This window comes from Protopterus annectens, chromosome 7.part1 (assembly GCF_019279795.1).
Source record: "Protopterus annectens isolate FY-2018-M chromosome 7.part1, PAN1.0, whole genome shotgun sequence".
Lineage (NCBI taxonomy): Eukaryota > Metazoa > Chordata > Ceratodontiformes > Protopteridae > Protopterus > Protopterus annectens.
The window spans coordinates 300,614,275-300,637,070 of NC_056740.1; the positions used below are offsets into that span (position 1 = coordinate 300,614,275).

A 22,796-nucleotide genomic window follows, 5' to 3' on the forward strand; every position below is an offset into this window, starting at 1 on the left:
GTATTTGTCAACAAAGATGAAGCTATGGAGAGTATAACTTCAGAAAAGCAGAGAGCATGACTGGACTAGCCTTCCTAAGAGTTAGTGATATCAAAAACAATGACTGAATCTATGGGTGCATGGGCAGGTGTGGTGTTATCCTCACCAGCACCTTGAGGAGGGGCTAACCTGTTAGATAAGTACATAGATTTTCTACAACATAATTGGGCATCAGGGTTGGCAATGTAGTACTCATCTGCCTTAAGGATTTAGTTTTCTGTATTTTACATATTGATATCAGTGGGTGTATAATTCTTAAGACATAGGTGATATGAACGGCCTGACTATTATAACTCTGCTAAAGTGACACAGCAGTTTGTATTAAGACAGACTGGTCCTGTCAAGTTAACATCTGAGTACTTATAACTGTTTGGTATTTGTTACAGTATAAATTGCTGATAAATGTAGGCTTTAGAAATGTATAACTACTGAAATTAGCATTAGAGTAGGTCACTGCCAATCAGTCCATCCATCCATAACTCCATCTTTCCCATTTTTGTATGTGGGGTTTGAGTGTCATATCAACAATGACCATCACTCTAACCGAGTGGTCACACTGCTGGGTGGCTAGCCATACAGCAATCATTATCCCATACAACACACATCCACACACATGCAGTCATATCTACAGCCAGTTTAGAGTGGCCCGTCCAACTACTGCATGTCTTTGGAATGTGGGAGGAAACCAGAGCACCCAGAGAAAGCCCACACAAACACAGAGGGCAGAACTTGCAGACTCCATGCTGAAGGCACCCCAGCCATAGATTTTGCTGTGAGGTGACAATGCTACTCACTGAGTCACTGTGCCACCCTCCTGCTAATATAAGGTTTATTACATGTTCTACTAAGGTAAGGGTAGTATATATCACTATTAACATCTGGGTATAGTATTATTAGTAGTATAATGATCAGTGTATATTTCAGTGCTCAAACCACTCAAGTAATTTATAAACTAGTCCCTTAATCTGTTAGCTGGAAAGCAACCTGCACTGATTAACTACCTCCATGGCTGTTCCTGCGATATTCAGAGCTCCAGACCCCGTTTCTGTACAAAAGACAAAAACACTCAAGTAATTTATAAACTAGTCTCTTAATCTGTTTGCTGGAAAGCAAGCTGTACTGATTAACTACTTCCATGGCTGTTCATGCGATATTCAGAGCTATGGACGCCGTTTCTGTGCAAAAGACAAAAACACTCAAGTAAAGTCCCTTAATCTATTAGCTGGAAAGCAAGCTGTACTGATTAACTATTTCTGTGGCTGTTCATGCGATATTCAGAGCTACAGACATCGTTTCTGTACAAAAGAAAAAACATTCAAACAAATGTATATTGTTTATTGTTAATATTACTTCCCTGTAGAGCACACTGCCTCAGCTGGCAGCAGGGTTTTCTGTCCCCCCAGCTATTCCCTACACTTTTCACTGTAACTAAGGCATATCTTTGGAGTTCACTTCTTTCTTTCGCCATAAACAGAGAAATACCCATTATTTTGATAGCAGAAACCCCTGGGGTCTTGCTGCCCAGTGCTAAGCTCACCAATCTTTGGTTCAATCTTAATAAGCCCCTATTTATATAACTTTCCCTATTATGTGTTCAAGTCACCCTTAAAGCAGCTTATAAATCAAACTTTTCAAGTGACTAATTCATAAAGTAAAAAAAGAAAAATAAGAGTTTTTTTTTTCTTTTCTGCTCACCTTTGATTTCTCTCTGCCTGCTCCATTCGCCCTTGCTCAACTTGGGCTCACTGCGGTTCCTTACCCCATCCCCACTACCTCTACATTTATACTTATCCACAAAACACACCTCTTTTCAAATAGTACAATCACTGCACCATAATCATCATCTGATAATTACCTCAACCCTTGACTAAACCCCACCTCATCTACACAAACTAGTACTGCACTCTACCTACAATTAATACTCTTACTACCTTATTTTCAAAGTATTTACCAAAAAAGCAACAATTTATCTCAAGCCCAATGTCTCACCATCTTTACATATTTTATACCCTACTCAGCACAACCTACCATCTTACATCATACCACCATCAACAGGTAACCTTCTTACACTCTCCCACCAACCCTGTCAAACCCCTCCGCCTCACTCCATCAACCAACTATATAATTTCGCCATATCTATATAACAACTCTTCTGTTGAATTCTTCTTATTCATATATGTACACACCAAAATAACACCTTACTCATCACACAAATACGCCAAATTCTTTATCAAAATTACATATCTATATCTAATAAATTCATCTCATATTAAACAAAGTGGAGACATTCAGCTCAATCCAGGCCCTTCTATCACTCAACAAATACCCCACTGTCCTAACTTCACTCATCTCCAACACAGTAATACAGATCTCTGCATCCTAAATTTGAACCTAAAAAGCATCCTCAACAAAACCACTGAATTTCATGCAACCTTCACCCAGTATTCTCCAGACATAGTTATAATAACAGAAACATGGCTAAAGCCACATATACAAGATACAGAGATACTAACCATCATCATCATCATCATCTTTCGGCTGTTCCCATTAGGGGTCACCACAGCGGATCATCTATTTCCATTTCTTCCTGTCCTCTGCATCTTGCTCTGTCACACCAACCACCTGCATGTCCTCTCTCACCACATCCATAAACCTTATCTTAGGCCTTCTTCTTTTCCTGTTACCTGGTAGCTTCATCCTTAGCATCTTTTTCCCAATATACTCAGCATCCCTCCTCAGCACATGTCCAAACCAATGTAATCTTGCCTCTCTGGCTTTGTCTCCAGACCTTCCAACATGGGCTGACCCCCTAATATACTTATTCCTAATCTTGTCCACCCTCATCACACCCAATGCAAATCTTAACATCTTTAACTCTGCCAGATCCAGCTCTAACTCTTGCCTTTTTGTCAATGCCACTGTCTCCAGCCCATATAACATAGCTGGTCTCACTACCGTCTTGTAGACCTTCCCTTTCACTCTTACTGGTACTCGTCTGTCACAAATCACTCCTGACACTCTTCACCACCCACTCCATCCTGCCTGTACTTTCATCTTCACCTCTCTTCCACACTCACCATTACTCTGAACTATTGATCCCAAGTATTTAAACTCATCCACCTTCGCCACCTCTACTCCTTGCATCCTCCCCATTCCTCTATCCTCCCTCTCATTCACACACATATATTCTGTCTTAGTCCTGCTGACCTTCATTTCTCTTCTCTCTAGAGTATATCTCCACCTCTCCAGGGTCTACTCCACCTGTTCCTTACTCTCACTACAGATCACAATGTCATCTGCAAACATCATAGTCCACAGGGACTCCTGTCTGATGTCGTCTGTCAACCTGTCCATCACCATTGCAAATAAGAAAGGGCTCAGAGCTGATCCTTGATGTAATCCCACCTCCACCTTAAACTGATCTGTCACTCCCACTGCAGACCTCACCGCTGTCACACTACCCTTGTACATATCCTGTACCACTCTTACATACTTCTCTGACACTCCCGACTTCCTCATACAATACCACAGCTCCTCTCTAGGCACCCTGTAATATGCTTTCTCTAAGTCTACAAAAACACAATGCAACTCCTTCTGACCTTCTCTGTACTTCTCCATCAACACTCTCAGAGCAAACATCGCATCTGTAGTGCTCTTTCCCAGCATGAAACTATATTGCTGATCACTAATCATCACATCTCTTCTTAACCTAGCTTCCACTACTCTTTCCCATAACTTCATGCTGTAACTGATCAATTAAATCCCTCTGTAGTTACTACAGCTCTGCACATCACCCTTATTCTTAGAAATTGGTACCAAAACACTTTTTCTCCATTCCTCAGGCACCCTTTCACTTTCCAAAATACCCATGGGTAAAATATCCATAGGCTTGATAGCATTCATAAACAAGGTGGTGGTATATCCATAATATACAAAGGAAACCTCAACCTGGAACGTCTAACAACTAATTACATAGACCCCAATAATCCTGAAATTCTTGTCACTTGCCTGCAAATCAACTCCAATAAAAGTATCATTTCATAGCAACCTACATAGATCCTGACAACAATCCATCCACCATTGAAGACCTCTTTTTCTGGGAAATCTCAACATACAAACAGGAAACCATAGTTGTGGGGGATTTTAACCTAGACTGGTTCTGCTGCACCTCCAACAATCCCACCAACTTTATTAACCTCCACTGCTTTGACCAAATAATACAATCTTAAATGAGAATCGACAAACACAGTAAAAAATAATCTATACCTGACTGGACCCTAACAAAAAAATCCATTCTCTATTACCAATCCGGTTATCTCCCTGACAAGCTAAGTGATTACATTTCCAACTACCTAATCAGACAGCGTATCTATCCACCTAAAAACATCATTTACAAAGTTATATGCAACAAAAACATTTTCTTCAAAAACCTTCAAAGACCCTCCTGCTAAAATGCAATTGATCCCCTTTCAGGCACCTCTTCCTCGACCAGGGTGTAGACTATTTTAATGACAGAGTCGTCAATATTCTAAATAATCTAGCCCCACTGAGAAAATGGGGTACTAAACCCAAACTTATACCATGGCTCACCAAAGAGAACATGAATTTCCTTAAAAAAGGGCCCAAAACCTGGTACCACTATCAATACAGTAAAAATGAAACATCACTGCTCACCTATTATCAATTGTGTAACCAAGCGAAAAAAACAAATCAAGCATAACAAAAAAGCATACTATACTACTATGAAAAATAAACTCCATAATAATCCCCAGAAATGTTTGCAAGTCATCAGTACTTTACTAAAACCAGGTCACATCAAAACTCCTGACCCAACCACTACCAACCCCAGTGACAGTATTGCCAATCCAGTTTAACTCTGACTTCATCAACTCTATCCTATACATGGTACATAATAACAGCAATGCCCCTCTATCCTTACCTACACAGACTATAGACAACCTTTAATCCTCCTCTCTTAAACCTATCCAAACTAGCACCTTTAAAAATTACTGTACAGACTTAAGCTCTCATCACTTGCTGCAGACCAACTTCCTAATGAATTCCTCAAAATAGCATCAGATGTCATCTATATCCCTATTTCCATCCTAATCAACTGGTCCACTACTGAACAATACATACCAAAACTTTGGAAAATCTCACACATCATTCCTCTACATAAAGGTGGTACATCAACAGAACTCAGTAACTATAGGCCAATAGCCATTATCCCCCCATGCAAAGATTCTAGAAAAATGTATACAAACACAATTACTTCAATATCTACTAAGCAATAACTTTCTGTCTTCTTCTCAGCACAGTTTTAGGCCTAAGTATAGTACTACCTCAGCTCTCATCAGTTTTACTAATTCTATCAACCAGCTTAAAATCACTGGCCTTCATGTATCCTCTGTCTTTCTTGATATGTCAAAAGCATTTGACATAATTTTACACCAGGCACTTCTGAAAGAGTTAGCATCCTTAAACCTGTCCCAATCCACGCTCTCTTGGTTTGACCGACATCAGGCTGTAAAATGGAATAATGAACTATCTTCTCTTATACCTGTCACTGTTGGTGTACCTTAAGGATCTATACTTGGCCCACTACTTTTTACTATTTTCACACATAAACTCCACTCTGGGACCCAAAATACTACCATTATACAGTATGCAGACAACTCCTCCCTCACATGCTCAGCTCCCACCCTAACTACACTCCAACAAACAACTCAGACTGCCTTTAATGACAGAAAACTACCTTTCAGACTCACAACTGATTCTCAATCCCAAAAGAACCAAACTCATTTTCTATATCAGTAACAAATCACAAGACCACCCACCCCATTCACTATCTCTTCCGCCAATAATACCATAATTGAACCAGTGGAACAGACCAAGCTGCTCGGGTTGACCATAGATAAGAACCTTAGATTTGGCAAACACCTTGCAATAACTATCAAAAAGGTACACAACAAGCTAGGCTTCCTCTATAGAATCAAATTATTCCTAATTTACTCCACTAGAAATGCTATAGCCAGAACTCACCTTCTCTCCACTCTACTATAAGCATCCCCACTTTTTGCAAACCTTAGAAAAACAGATTTAAACAAGTTAAGAGTCCTGTTACAATAAAATAACAAGATTTGATTCTAACCTCCCACATAGGTCACACCACTGCACTATTCTGCCCCTCCTAAGCTAGAACTTCCCAATCTTCTTACCTTCAACCAATTAAATTTTAGTCATACCATCTTCTACTATTCTGACAACTACCTTGCCCTCAGACACCTAGTTTAGTCCTATTCCAGTCCCTGATCACTAAGATCCTCTAACAAAAACCTACTAAAAGTAAACAAATCCAATAATAGCTATGGAGATTCCATATTCTCAAATCAAATATCTAAATTATGAAACATCTTACCACAGGCAATACTTAATGCAACCAATACTTCCAAATTCAAACAATTACTAACGGGATACTTCACTGACAACTGGCTGTGCTACTGCACTAAACCAGGTTAAAAAAATGTCTCTGTACCTCTAACACATTCTTGATATAACTGTCTAACTTTTTCTCAGCTTCACCCCTACACAATTATACTGATCCAACTAAATCCATTTCTTTTATTCCCTCACTCATATCATGTTTAGCTCTATGCATTATGCCTTACTTACTTCTCTGACTTTATTCATGTCATCTATTTATTTATTTATTCATTCATTTATTTATTTATTTATTTATTTATTTGCATTTGTTAAACAGGTTGGTCCAGCTCTCAACTTCACCCCTACACAATTATACTGATCCAACTAAATCCATTTCTTTTATTCCCTCATTCTTATCATGTTTAGCTCTACGCATTATGCCTTACTTACTTCTCTGACTTTATTCATGTCATCTATTTATTTGTTTATTCATTTATTTATTTATTTATTTGCATTTGTTAAACAGGTTGGTCCAGCTCTCAGCTTCACCCCTACACAATTATACTGATCCAACTAAATCCATTTCTTTTATTCCCTCACTCATATCATCTTTAGCTCTACGCATTATGCCTTACTTACTTCTCTGACTTTATTCATGACATCTATTTATTTATTTATTTGAATTTGTTAAACAGGTTGGTCCAGCTGAGCTGAAGCCCATTTTCAGTGGAGCTACGAGAAGAAAAGCTCCAAATACTTATACAATTTTATGAAAATAAGGAGGCTGACATAAATAACTTAGTATTATATTCTTCCATATGTGCTTTTTTATACGTGTCTAAATGTTTTATGTATAGTTTTTAGTTACATGCTTTTGCATATGTAAAGTGTATATATTTTTTGTATAACTGGTTTTTAGATAGGATTTTATGTATATCTTATTTAATTGAGGTGATGTTTTTTTCACTCCCTAATTCAAGATGTTAATTAATGAGTTAATTGATTCCTATATAAATAGAGAGGGCTTTCATTTTTTGTAACACTATTGAGGTCTGAAGAAGCCATCTTGGCGAAAGCGCTTACCTGTTCTGGAATTGTTGAATAAAAGAACCTTACTTTACCTAAGCGTCCAGCAAATCGTTTTTTTAAACGGCTTTACAAGAATAGAAGTTGGTCTGAATAGACATTTTTATGGTAATTGGTACTCACTGCCAGAGGTTGTCACTGAGCTTGTTTTATTGTTTTTTTACTTTGTTTGCTCCATTAGTGCTCGGTGCCATTTATTTCACAGCAGTGTTGGCTATCTATTTTACTTTAGAAATATATAATAGTTTGAAAATGTAAGATATCCAAAACAAATTATAAACATAACTATGGTAAATACAATAGATCATCACATGTGAAATAACTTTATACGTGCCCTTATTACATAAGGAATACAGGTTAAAGCTGTTTAAGCCTTAACCTCCTAAGCAGGTAGCAGGTAGAAATAGGAGAGGAGGAAATAAGTAGTAGAAGGTAGAGATAAGGGTTTACATGGGGTCATGACAAGGGCACATCTACGATTTAGCTAGACAATTTTTAGTTTTTTTTTTAAACTACTGGAGTGTATAATGTTTCTTATCTTGAGAATACTGAATATTTGGATATTTGTATAATACTTTCCCAATAGTTTTATTGGGTTTGTATATTTGTAGACAAAGTTGGTCTGTACTACAGAGTGGGCACATAGGAGTATAGTAAGATGCAAGATTTGCTAGGGAGGGGCAGGCTGAGGATTTTTTGAGTAAAAAGTGAGTAATGTGGAGTTGTGAAAGTTGAAGTTGATAGGGAAATTCAAGCCACTGTAGATTCTTTAATGCTATGCAGTGGCGAGAGGTATGTGGTAGGTTTGCATCAAATTTTGCGATTTTATTATATGCCTGTTCCAGCTTAGCAATTAAGGAAGACTGGAGGTTTGTAAGTATAGGGGCAGCATAGAGAATGCTTGGAAGTAAGTAAGCTTGAGCCAAGGAGAGTCTAGAGTTAGGAATTTTTTGTTCCTATAGAGGACACCCAGTTTTTGTTTTGTTTCTTAATGGATTGCTGGACATGGATGTCAAATTTTAATTGAGCATCTATTATCATTCCAAGTAGCTTTGTGTAGGATCCTACATTAATGATGGTTTTATTTAAGGATGAGATGGTGAAGGTGGATTTAAGATGTGAAAGTGATTTTGGCAGAAAGAGTAAAAGTTTAGTCTTTTTAGGATTTTAAATAAGCTGATTTCAGTGAGCCATCTTTCAACAGAGAGAAAAAGAGTTTTGGGTAAGAGTGTGAAGTTGAGAGATACTTTCAGAAGAGGAGATGAGTGTAGAATCATCAGCATGCTGAATGAGAGAGAAGTGATAGCAAGAGGTTTAGAGGTCATTACTGAAGATGTTGAATAGAAGGAGTCCCAGGGTGGAGCCCAGGGGAGCACCTGTATGGATGGGCTGGAAGGGTTTGCAGGAGGAATGCTATCTGACAGATTGGAGTCTGTTTGAGAAATAGCTGGAAAACCATTCAAGAGTGGAAGCTGAAAGATTAACGTTGGCTAACTTGGCTAAGAGTTTAGAATAGGATACCGTGTTGATGGCTTTTGATAAGTCTAAGAATAGACATGAGACAAGCTTGTTATTATCACGTGCTTCAGCTGTTGCATAAGTGAAAGATAAAAGGGCTGTAGTAGTACCATGGTTTGGATGGAAGCCATGTTGGGTGTGTATCTGAAAGTTTTCTTGGATAAGAAATTTGAGAAGCTGAACGTGTATACATTTTTTCCAGGATTTTTGAGAGGGAGGAGAGCATAACTATGGGCCTAAAGTTAGATGGGTCAGTGGAGTTGCCTCCTTTGTGTAGGGGTGCTGCATAGAAAGATTTCCAGATATCAGGTACAGTGGCTTCACGAATTGATATATTGATAAGTATTAAAACTGGATAGGCTATAGAGTCAGCTGCAAGTTTGAGGAAGCTGGGGAGTAGATTTTCAGCAGAAGGAGAACATGGTTTTAGTTTTTGGAGAAGAGATTTTATATATGTGGTTGATATAGGTTTAATAGAGAAGATCTTTTGATTCGAAGGTGTTCGGGAAGGGATAATAGTGTTGGAGTTCTGGTCAGTGTTGGTCAGATAATGGACAGTATCACTGAAGTAATGGTTGAAGAGGGAGGCAGTGTCCTGTGCTGACTTGTTAGGGTAAGGGTTAGGAGTTTGAGGTCTTCCAGGGTGAAGCATAGAGTTGATCATTCCCTGAAGATTTTGGGATTAGAGTGATGGCTAGTTTGAGCCTTATAGTAAAAGTTTTTTCTTGTCATTGTAAATATTTTTTTTGTTCGGTTTCTAAGTTCTTTAAAAAATTGACAGAGACTAGGGGATTTGGATTTTAGCCAAGTGTTCCAAGCTGAATCTTTGTGATACATAAGGGAACTAGTGTCTTTTGTAAGCCATGGAGCATAATTAGATTTTATTCTGATTTTCCGAAGGGGTGCTAGTATGCTGAGAATGTCTAAAAAGATATTGTTGAATTTTAGCACTGCATCATTAAGGGGAAGACTATGTAGGCAGGTGCAGTTTATTGATGAGAGTTTGTCATTACATGTTGTACAGTTGAAGCTAGAGAGTATACAGCAGTCTTTGTAAAGATGAGGTCTGTGTACTTGTGGACAATGTCTTAGAGTATAGATGGGTAGGTGGTCCCTTAAGGTATCAGGAAGTGTACTGGGGTTGAGATAAAGGTGTGGGTCTGTAATCAGTATCCAGTCAAGGGTAGTACCATAGGTTCATAGGTGTTTACTAGGCTAATGACCACAAGGGCCTTTTTAAGCCTAGCCATGCATCCCAAATCTCAGACAAGTTCTGATACCATTGATAAGTGTAAGCATGGGCCTGGGAGATGACCATTTACAGGTTACCTATTTGCATTAGAGACATACGTACCAAATCAGGAATAAATTTCTGGTTTCCCATCCAGTTGTCCAAGTTGCACTTAAATTGAGTTAGGGAAGAACTCTGCTTTACATGGATGGGGAGCCTGTTCCATAGATGGGGGTAGTCTCTGGGATACATACCTGTCTCTCCAGCAGGTCCTATTTATATCACAGGCAAGGTTTAAGTCTTTAGAATGCATAATTCTGGTACTGTTTGTTTTGTGGATATGCAAGAGGTCCATCAAAGTGGTGTCTAACAATGACCTGTATGCCAGGCATAGATCTTCCCTCAAAAGCCTGTAGGAGGCAGAATACAGGGATATGGCCTTGAGGAGGTCTGCATAGGACATATTAATTACGACCTTTATTCTTTTAGTGAGGAACCTCTGTGGGCATTCCAGTTGTTGGATATGCCTGGTTAGTTGCATACCAAAGAAGGCATTGTACTCAATGATAGGTCTGATGAATGCCGAATACAGTGAGACAATGACTTCCTTGGACTTAGATGCTATACTGTTGTTTATAAGTTACACAACATAGTATGATTTCCTCACCACTGTAGACACGTGATGATCAAAGGCTAGATTACTATCTATGTGTGTCCCTAAGTCCCTGACTACTGGGTCAACTCTAAGGTGTGCGTTGTCAATATGATAGTTACCAGGGATAGATGACTTCCAAAAGGATACTATTTTGCATTTCATGGCATTTAGTTTTAGTCCACGGCTCTGACAGCAGTTGTTTTTCTGTATCAGCCCCTCCTGGAGAACATTTGTGTCAGTGTGAGATTCAAAGACAGCTCCTAATTTGCAATCATTTGCAAATTTAGTCAGCCAGAGACCACTGACATTGGCCTTGACTTCTGAGAAGTAAATGACAAAAAAGGAGTGGTCCAAGTACTGATCCCTGAGGGACTCCACTTGTGACTGGCCTCTGTCGACGAGGCCTCCCAAATTCTAACTTCCTGGGTCCTATCTGTGAGACAGTTGGCTATCCACCGGGTGACATATGGGTTTGCACCTAACCTTTTGAGTTTGTCAACTATGCCTGAGTGGGTTATTGTGTCAAATGCCTTGGCTAGGTCAAGGTAGACAGTCTGAGTGATTGTGCCCTCATCCATTGCTTTGGTGGCCTTCTCAAAGAAGTCCACCAGGCTGAGTAGGCATGATCTGCCCTTGACAAAACCAAACTGGGCTGGATCCAGTGTCTGGAGGTTTATTATATCTCTATTGATCATCTCCATGATAATTATTTCCATGGCTTTACATATAAGACTAGTGAGACTTATGGGTCTGTAGTTTCCAATGTCTGTAGATGGCCCACCTTTGTGTAGAGGGATGACTGTTGCCTTTCTCCATTCATGAGATACAAAGCCTGATTGGAGGCTACAGTTAAACAGTAATTCCAGAGGCCCTGATAGGTCATGTTTCATGCTATTTACAAGGCATCCTGAGATATTGTCTGGGCCCACTGAGGCACTGTTCTTGGTATTAGAGAGAGCATTAAGGACCTGTTCCCTAATGATAGTAGGGGGGTTATATTTTATAATATTTCCTGAGGGAAGGTTGAGGGGGAGAAAGGATTAAAGGCAGAGCTGAATTTATCAGCCATGAAGTGTGCTATATCTTCTGGCTCAGTATAGGTGGTCCCATTTACAATGAGCTCTGTGCAAAATTGTGTATTGCTTTTGAAGTTTTGGACATAGCTAAAGAATGCTTTGTGGTTGTCCTTGGCTTGGGAGGCCTAATTTACCTAAAATTTGGCTTTGGTAGACTTTATTTGTCCTCTGAGTTGTTTGTTTAGTTTGATGAGAGTGCTTTTACCCTGCTGGGTGCTGCACCTCCTAATTTTTACCATGATTTTCTTTCTCCTGTTATATATCCGATTGATTTGTGATTCCACCAGGGTGGCTTGTATTTTGAGTTAGTTCTGTACTTCTTCCTGGTGGGTGCAGCTGCCTCTCTACAGATATTAACATGCTTGTACAGGGTTTCTGTGAACAGTCCTGCATAGGCAAAAATGTTCCCAGGGTTTATAGGGGGCTTGAAATTTTGCCAGGTTCTCACTTAATAGCAGGGGGTTAGCCTTTGAATAGTTCCTGAGTTGGAATGTTTATTCAAGAGAGTTGGGGTTATGATGAGCTGAGTAAATCCAAAGAGATTGAGGCTTTGGATAGGAGAGTTTGCACTTAGTGATTTCCAGTCAATATTCATGTCACCCAGTATTACAGTTTCACTGGGTATGTTTTTGAGATCCATGACAGTATGTTTTCAGGAATAGGAATGTTTTACCATGAGGGATATAGATGGAAGCAATAGCAAATTATTTGTGGGTGTTTATGTGGTAGTTTAGTATTAATAGTTGAGTAGGGTAGAAATCAGGTGGATAGGTGGATAAAGGGGAGAGGCTCAGCTCCTTTTTTTAAGATTTTATCCTGGCAGTAAATATTGTAGCCTGGGGGTAAAATGTCATTGTTTAAGATACAGGGTTTTAGCTAGGTTTCAGGCAAGGTTAAGATATGTGGAGTATAATGGGAAATCTGTGTGTGAACTTCAGTGGCTTTGTTTAGAAGACTTTGTGTGTTTATAGATAGAAAGGATAAGGTTTTATAAGAGGAGGAGGAGGAGAGGGTTGAAGTGTGGACTGAGGAGATGGGGATGGCGGAGACGGATGTTGTTTGAATAGAAGTAGGTAGTGATGTGGAGAGACCTGGATTAGGATGTATGTCACCAGACAGAAGGATAATTCTAGCAAGTAAGGTGAGTTTGGGAGTGTAGGAGCTAAAGATTTAATGTTTTATTTTGATTCTGTGAGAGATAGATGGGTTGAGAGACAAGACTTTGGCTTTGAAGAGATGAGAGTAAGAGAAGTTAAACAGAAAGGAAGAAATAGAGCATGACAAGGTGAAATTATGATTGTTAGATGCTTGGAAGAGAGTTGGTGATGGTTTTATATAAGAAAGGTTGGTGTGATAAGAGGTCAATTAGGAAAGAAGAAGTAAAATAGAGGCTGTCAGTATCCTCAGAAGCATGATTTGGAAGGTAGGAATTGGGAGAGGGTGGGCTACTATGAAGTAGAAGGGAAGTAGAAAAGAAAGGAAAAGTGCCTGAGAGGTTAGATTTGGGTGGAGCAGGATGAAGGAGTGTAGTATTAGAGTGAAGGAGTGGTGGAGGCTTGGTTGAAGATGATGCAACTCTAGATGGAGGGTAGTAAGAAGGATGTAATATGAGATGTATTGGAGGAGTTGTTTGGCTAGATTAGTGTTAGGAGAGTGAGTTACAATAGGTTGATGGTGATTAATTGACTAGGGGAGTGGAAGTCGGGGTATCTCTTTAAGGAGTTTGGGGGTGGGTGGAAATGGGGGGAGGGGAGGGGAGAGGAGTGAGGCCAAGCATAGTAAAGGTGAACAGAATGGGTTGAACCATGAGGCCAACCATTGTAAGAAGTTCAGGTCAAAGCCCTAAACTAGATGATTTCCTTTTGAAATCTTTTTATTTTATATGCCTTAGTATATCTTTATCTTTTTACTGAAAAACTTGTCTTGAGGGTCAGCATTAGTTTTGGGCCAAGTGCATCAAAGCTTTGGCAGAACTAGATAGCTACATATCTGACCTGACAGAGAGGGGGGATTAAGCTAAAAGGACTCAGAGTAGTGTGCACACCACTAACAGATTAGCACAAGTAAAATAAATGAACAAGTTAATTGAAAAACACTAAGAACGTACACTGCATGTTCTTTGAGGTAGTTAGCTGCTTTTTCAAGCTATTGTCACAGCTGAGAAGGGAGAGAGTCCAAACAGGCTGTGTGTATAGTAGAAGCCTCTCTTCATTTGGGGTATTAAGGAGAAGAAGAGCAGCATTATGTTCTCAGAATTATGTACTAAGGATTACATGAAGTACTCCTTTTTTTCCTTTCACACCTCTTATTTAAAATTATTTTCTTTTTTTTTTTGAAAATTTGACTGACTATTGTTAAACATTATTTCATTTAAAACTTTGCAATTACTGTTCTGTGGAGCTTGTCTCCCTAGGCCTCTGCTGAAAATGGACCATTGGCCCAGTTGGACAGTCTCAGTAAACAAATGTAAATAAATAAATAAAATCATGGATAAGGCTTCCTTTACTACTTTGATCAGCTAGGGTTTGCTGTACGTATATCACTGTGTCATACTGAGGTAGAATTTAATGGAAAAAGTAACCTTGATTTTTTTCCATCATTCTAGTACTGTGGAATCCAGCAATTATTAAGCATCTGTCTGAACGTTTTATTAAATGTATCTTTAAATGTAGGTGGGTTACTGTTATTTTCAGAATTGTTATCTCCCAATTTGTACCCGTTTAATTAAATGGTAGACAGGGTATACAAAGTTATAAAACCTGGTATTCAAGTTAATATAGACTTCCTAAATCATTATACTGAGGTAAAGTATGAGAGTGCTCAGATCTGTACAAAACTCTGAACCTCAGCAAGCATCGGAATAAGAACAAGCAAATACAGTTGGCAGTGTTGATGTCATTGGTTCTGTAATTCGTCTCTCATAGTTGGGTAATGAAACATTTAAAAGGTTTGATCTGTTGATATCACCAGCAAAATCGCAAAATTATAAATCAGGATGCATTGCCTTTAATTTGAGTTGTCAATATCACTGAGCCAAATTTTCCCTCCATGGCTGAATGTGCATCAAAAGGTAATAAGAGACTGCACACAAATAAAGATTCACTAACTGGAAACATTCACATCAAAAACAGAAAGAATACATGCACTTTGTGAGATGATCCAGATACCCATTCGGTCCAAATCTAGCCAAATCATTAACAACCTTAAAAACAATGTTACTAAAGACAGTGTTCAAAAACAGCTTCCCCAACAAACAGGTGTCTTCCTACTAAGAGGGGTACATTTTTTTTTACTATGAACAGAACTGAAAAAAAAATGTTTTCAGCACTAAGTCAAAGAAGCTGTCCTTAGCTGTTTCTTCGGAACTGGTGAAAAGGTGGCAATGGTCGACACTCATGTTCAAGAGAATTATCATTGGATGAGAAAGATGATGTTTTACAAAAAATGATTCTCAGGGCCCTGCAAAAAATAAACATAAAATTGGAACATAACATTGAAAGTAATGCTAAGAGACTGGCTGAAATAGAAGATGCAGTCACCAAACACTCAGACTGTTCAAGGGCCGATAGATGAAAATGCTGCAATGAAAGCCCAAGCAGAACCAGCAGAAACACTGTCTGACCATTTGGAAACACAGGGAGTCAAACAGGAATTTCAGACAAGATGGAAATATAGTGAATACTAAATATACTTGAAAGAAAGGAAAGATGTAACTGGATTTTGTAAAACAGCTAATGTTCAAATAAACTGTGATACTAGTATAAGATATTAAGTTAGAAGGACCACATCATGTTTTAGGTCAAGCAAGGAGAAGCCAGGCAATGTACATTAGTCCAATTATTCTCAGACATGAAACATCTGCATTAAAAGAAAGATTTCTAGCCAGACTTTGGTCCTAGGTACAAAGTTTGCAGTCTAAAGGTAAACCCACTTATGTAGATATGACTACTTGCTAGCCACAAGGAAGAGAAGATATACTTTAGTACCACCGTTGATACTGTGTGGGCAGAAGAGATATAATTTCAAGCTGCAGTACCCAGCTTGTTTAAAATATATTTTTCTTCTAGACAAAAAGACGTTTATGGACCTGGAGGAGGTAACTAAAGCACTACAGGAAAGCCTAGATAATCTGTAATAAGCTGAGGTTCAAAGACAGAGAAGAGGAGCAAGGAGACAGAGAATGGGTGAGCAGCAAATGTCTGACACTAGAGAACACGACTGGATGAAGCTGTTTCTGGTTCTCAAGATAGTGGTGATTTTGACAGAGCCATCCATATCAGTGAGGGAGACAATAAGGAGAGTGTAAACAGCTCTAGAAAATTAACTGTCATTTTAATTTCTCCAAGACTTTTGGATTTCTAATACCAATGCAGGAATGGACCCCATTCCTAAGTCAAAATACGATTAAAGTTCATGAAATTAGTATTGCTTCACTCTTTGATGTTAGCCAAAAGTGCTCTTCGCAGCACCCGCAATGTGCCCAGTAATGACTCCTTCTGCAATTCGTACAGTGTTACATGAATTGGTAACATATCTAAATACGATTGTAAATTCTTTTTTATAAGACCAATTGCTCCTACTACTATTGGAACTGTCTGGGTATCTTTCTTCCACATGGCTCTAGTTTCTGCCTGCAGATCAAGGTATTTTATGACTTTGTGTCTCTCTGTACGCAAGACACTGTAGTCACTAGGTGTGGCGATTTCAATGACCAATGTCACTTTTGTCTTCTTTTCTTGGACCACTATATTTATTTATTTATTTGCAGTTTGATTACCGGGGAAGTACACAGTGGGCCGAATTGACCCATTTTCAGTGGAGGCCTGGGGAGAAATTTAGATACAACTGATAGTTAATATTAAAGATAATATTATGTAGAATAGTTACCCATAAACTCATTCAATATCATGAATAGTTAACAAATTCATTAAGCTTGAAGGTAGGGATTATACAGTTTCATTTAAGGAAAACAGATATGTATTAGGTGTGGAAACAGTTTACATACAAACCTTTTAAGAAAATGTAAATACGCTTTACATACACACAACAGTAGAATGCTATTTACAATATTTACAAGGTTGGGCAGTGTGAGGGTAGCTGTAGGAGTTGTTGAGAGCTTAGAGAGAAGCTATAGAAATTGTTGAGAGCTTAGATAGACTCATAGGAAGATAACTACGAGAGTTGTAGAACTTGGGAACCAGAAAGAGAACCCCCTTGGATTAGGTTGGGTGAAGGCAGGTACATTTCCATTTAGTGGACAGGTGTTTGAATAGTTGAGTTTTGAAGTTTCTGAGTTTGGTATGGTTCTTAGTGTGGAGGGAAGGGAATTCCATTTTTTGCCTAGTGAGAAAGATAGGAGAAGTTGGCCAGCAGGACGTTTAGACTTATGGATAGTAATTAAGTTCTGATTTTCAGATCTGAGAGCTCTGTTGGGTGTATAAGGGGGAAGGATGTTAGTTAGAGCGGGACATTTTGTTGGGTGAAATATGAGTCTATGTGCAGTAAGTTGGAGATAGTCTTGGTAATTTGGGAGTTCAAGCCAATTCAGGGATTGTAGGGTTAGGCATTGATGGGTGGTATTTTTAGATTTAGAGGCAAGTTTAGAGATTTTGTTGTAGCAGATTTCTAGTTTAGAGGTGATAGAGAAGGACAGATTGGTTAGGAAAGGGGCTCCGTATAATAAGGAAGGAGGAAGATAAGTCGAGGCCAGAGTTTGCCTGGTAGAGTTGGAGAGAAAGTGATTATTCCTATACAGCATACCTAGCTTTTGGTGGGTTTTCTTAATATTTTGTTGAATATGAATATCAAACTTGAGGTGTTCATCTACAGTAATGCCAAGTAGTTTGGCAGAGGGGACCACTTCTATAGCTGAGTTGGTTTGACTATAGACTATATCCGGTTTTCTAGCATCTATCTTTTGGACTGTTAGTATTGGGTGATCCCATGTGATGTAAACGTCATCATTTTCTATGATTCTTTGTGGCTCATGTTTCCAATGCTTTTCAGCCACTTCAATACCACAATGTTTAAACAATCTCTAGTGTAACAATCTCGCCATATTATTATGCCTTTCAATAAACAGTCCCTCTGCCATAAGAGAGTCGCAGCCAGCAATAAGGTGTGTGACTGTTTCCAATTTGGTTCCACAAAACCTACATATATCTGTTTCTCCCACATGTTCAATGGACTTAGTAAACCAACATGTACGTAGCCCACTATCTTGGGCTGCCAATATTAACCTTTCATTTCTTTATGTGAATTCACCTCTCCTTAACCATTCCTAAGTTCGTTCTTGATCAACATGAAGCTCTTCCAGAAGTTTTCTATACTTGAAACTATATTTATGTTTTTTCCACATTTCTTGCCTTCTCATCTGACCCTTCACCTTATATTCTTTATTTTGTTTTTTTAGCACATTCAGTTGCTGCCTGATTTTTATCCACTTCTGGTTTGATTTCCATTCCTGCTTGACGTCGATATGCTTCTGCTAAATTAAGCAGAGATGCCATCTTATATTTATTCTGCTCATGTTTTAAAACTTTCACCTCATTTGGATCTTGTGAGGTCAGTAGATATGTGTGGAGTCCCACGATTGCAGATCTGTACATGTAATCAGTTTCAAGGAGGCCCATATCTCCTTCGGAATGGGGAATATATAATCTTGGTATACACTGATTTTTATAAATCATTTGGTGAGCATGAAGCATCCTTCTTGCTTTAATATCTAATCTACCCAACACTTTTTGGGGCCGGTCAATCACTCCAAAACTATAAGTTAGGACAGGAAGAGAAAATTGATTTATAGATTGGATCTTGTTCCTAGGTATCAATGCTGTTTTCAGGATTAATTTAAGTCTTCTAAAGTACTCCTTACTAAGCTTTATTCACATTTGTTCATGTTTTATTGCTGATCCATCATCATTTCCCAAGTATTTATACACCCCTTCTTGCTCAAGTTCTTTTATATCACATTATTGCCCCAAACTGATGTTTTCCTGGTGCTGCAATTTTCCTTTCCTAAAGGTTGCTTTTGCACATTTATCAAGATCAAATGACATTCCAATATCATCTGAAAAAGTTTTGACAACCTGTAGCTGTGCTTTCAGTTCCTCATCTCATGAGCTATGCAATTTTAAATCATCGACAAAGAGAAGATGAGAAGTCATTATACTTTGTTGTTTTCTAGAAGCCATATTATAGCCATGACCTACGCTGTTAAGTAAACAGCTTAATGGATTAATGGCAAGGCATTAACTGTCCAGTGTGAGTGAAGCCATGTGAACAAAATAAATAGATTCTTCAGTAAAAGAAAACTCAAACTCTGGAAATGAGTGTCTAAAGGGCTAAAATTACTTAGTAAATGTAGTAAATGCACAGAGCAAGTTAACTAGAACTGTTCAAACTACTATTTGTTATTGATACAAAAACAGAAAATTATTTTAATAGCTATGAAACAGAGGGGAAGCAAGGAGGATCACCAGAAATGTTGGTAATCAGAAGAGTATTATTAATAACTAGATAAAATATGGATGGTATGAACTATTATATGATTTTGTCTCAACTACACCAAACTAATTGGTTTTGAATGACTGGAGCAAAGTTAAATAATTTTAAGATTTGTATTTCTACCTCCCGTCTTCATATTTATGGTATGTGTTATATAGAATCAGTGAAGGGTTCTGTAAAGGTAACATAATTTAAGTTTAGAAAATAGAAACAGTGATGTAATCTTAGCTTGTGCTGAGAGGAAAGAGATGTAATGTTATATGGTGGAGTGATAGTTGCAAAAGCTTGTGAGGGGTGGCAACTCAACTACATGGAAAGAGACTTCTTACTTTTGGCTGAAATAGGGTCTGGAATATTAGGGATTCTCTGTGCAGCAATGCCAAAAGCCCTGTACCAAAAAGGAAGGCTGTGGAGAGACAAGCAAAAAATGATGACAGGTTTGAGGCATTGGCATCTGCCTTGTTGTATTTAGTTAATGCTGATTTATAGTATGAGAGAGATTAGTTGGAGGGGATCTCAGTTATTTTGTCTATGTGCGCATATGCACACACACACACACACACACACACACACACACACACACACACACACACACACACACACACATAAACTAACAAGTTTCTGAATAAATACACTTATAATGCTTTGGTGTTACCAAAATAAATAAATTGTGTAGCAGTACTCATGTTGCCTCTGACAGTCTATATCAGTGATCACTTAAATGTCACTGGGTGACCTTAAACCAACTGCTTTCATAAACACGCTATCTCCTTCACCAGAATAACCACTTTCTGTCTAAGTACACCTCTGATATCAGCTGAAAAACATTCAACACAAAGTAATGTCTTCATCTTATTTGGCATGCACAAACAACTTTCTCCTTCCCTTTATCTTGTACTCAAATGGCAGTAAGTCACATTTATCAGCCTCTTAGCACAAGAATTCTGCATAAAGCTAAATATAATGGGGGGTAGAAACGAAGGGGAAAATAGAGGTGGATCTTAAATATTGATCTTAGAAACTTAGTTAATAGAGTAACAGGTTTTGCATTATAAAGTCTAAATCTCACATGTCTATCATTATTTAATGACTTCAGTCCACAATTATTTGGCAGAAATCCACAATTTTTATGAAGAACATACCAAAAATGTGAATTAAAAATATAGACATATTGTGAAAATCTGGACAGTTAAGAAGTATGTATTAAGTCAGTTATTTTATATCACACAGTATCCCCAATGCCATCTTTAGACTGAGTCCACTTTAGATATCAGAATTTGATAAATATTCCCATAATAATATAGTCACATAACCAAACAACATCCACAATCATATAACTGTTAACAAATGACAGTAAGTCATTTGGTTTCATATACAAAGGCCATCATTCATTACCACCTTTGAATCAGTGTACCTCAAATGATTGACTGTGATAAAAGAAACACAGAGCGTAGTAATGCATAAACTTATTTTTTCCAAATACATGGCTGTGTTTCTTTGAAGAAATGACAGTATGTCAGTTGCTTTCAAACAAATATTAGTTCCCACCCCAGCTGCCATTCTTTGACTAGTTACACGTCAAATGTTTGGTAAAATGAAGGAAAATTCTGCAAATGGAAATATATTGAGATTATTTTACACACACAAATTCCTCAACCATACCGGATCAACATTTAACTGTAATTAACTTGATAGTCCAGTGTAAATATCACCAACCACAAATGACAGACAAACAAGCAACTAAATGAGTTTGAAGACTGGTATAATTCACTCGTCAGTCCTACACCACCTCAAGTGTAATCTGGTTAAAACCTTAATCGTTGGTGGTAGTGATTTTAAAACAGCTCATTAGTGATAGTGGTGGTCGTGTTGTGCTCATTAGCCTAACCCATGCTTAAGGCACATTATTTGCTGCTGTGAACTCAGACTGCTAAACAATGCCAAAATGCTGATATGGATGAACTGGAGCTGATGGTCAGGGGTCTTAACTAACTGATCACAGTGGTGATAAGTCTGTTAGGATCACAAAAATAAAAAAGTAACATTAAAAAAAAAATGAGAAACTCTGATCTCCCTGCTCACTCTACAGAGATCACACAAAGTTATCCAGCTGTACCGTGCTGTTGTCTGGGGGAAGCTTGTCAACCATTAGTTGTAAATCTTGGCTACAGGGATCAGGGTGAGCTCTGGGACATGACAAATGCCAACAGAGGAAAATTGTTTTCATCCTGCACATAACCTACAGATCTGGCAAATGAGACTTACACAACTATGTTTTCCTTAGTCTTGCCTATTCTGTCTACACCTCACATTTTGCTGGCTTCAGCAAACCTTATATATTCAGCAGTTTGACTTCAACTATCCCTTGTTCTGCCACAAAACTGACTGTTGCTGTGAAACTCCATAACACCCCTTCAGATGAGAATGCTGTATAAGAGAACTCCTCTGCTATCTGCAGCGTTTTACGGTAGGTGAAAGTATGCAACTAGTAATGGACTACAGTGACCATAACTACACCGTCATAAATAAATTGGGTAAAAGACCCTGGGTTAAGCAGTAGCATTATATGCTAAGACCATAGATTCCCAGGGTACCAGTGGAAGAAACATTTTAGCACTGTATGGTTTAAAGTGAGACCAGTATAGGAGCATAGGATTGAGCAAACATATCAACACTGATTACAAACAAAACAAGTAAGGCAGTAACCATATGGTTATTTATTGTACTTATTTTATTTAACTGTTTCAGAGTTAACCAGGTGCTTTAAACACAATTTGTACACAATGGCAGAAGTATATACAACAAAACAGTGTACAACTAAATGTAAGAGATAATAGTAAGTAATACATCTGGTGGGTGGTTCATACCACATAAATAAAAAATGAAGAGAAGGAAGGAATGTGTTTGTAAAATATGTGCAAATATAGGCGTGTATAACTTTATATCCCAGCAATTAAAATATGGGATATCAAAATCTAATAAAAGCAATGATAAAATCACTGCTTCATGACACTCTTCTTTTTGTCTAGATTATACGGGTTAAATTAATAAGTGAAACATATCAAAAATTGTCTTTTGTTCTATTTTCAGCATGTCAGTGCGACCCCCAAGGTTCAATCAGTGGAGTGTGTGAAAAAATTGGTGGGCATTGCACATGTAAGCCTAATGTAATTGGCCGACGTTGTGACCAGTGTGCTCCAGGGACGTACCAGTTTGGTCCAAATGGCTGCATTCGTAAGTCAAGGAAATTTTTCTTTCTTTT

The 22,796-nt window shown here is 38.2% G+C and overlaps 1 protein-coding gene across 4 annotated transcripts in view; it reads left to right on the forward strand.

Moving 5' to 3' along the window:
- Positions 1 to 22,796, forward strand: part of LOC122807740 (laminin subunit beta-1-like) — a 2,263,691-nt gene that overhangs the window by 1,559,933 nt on the left and 680,962 nt on the right. For all 4 annotated transcript variants that reach the window (XM_044078727.1, XM_044078725.1, XM_044078726.1 and 1 more), the window contains one exon: positions 22,625 to 22,768. In XM_044078727.1, coding sequence (XP_043934662.1) covers positions 22,625 to 22,768 — 144 coding nt within the window. The remainder of the gene's footprint in view (positions 1 to 22,624; positions 22,769 to 22,796) is intronic.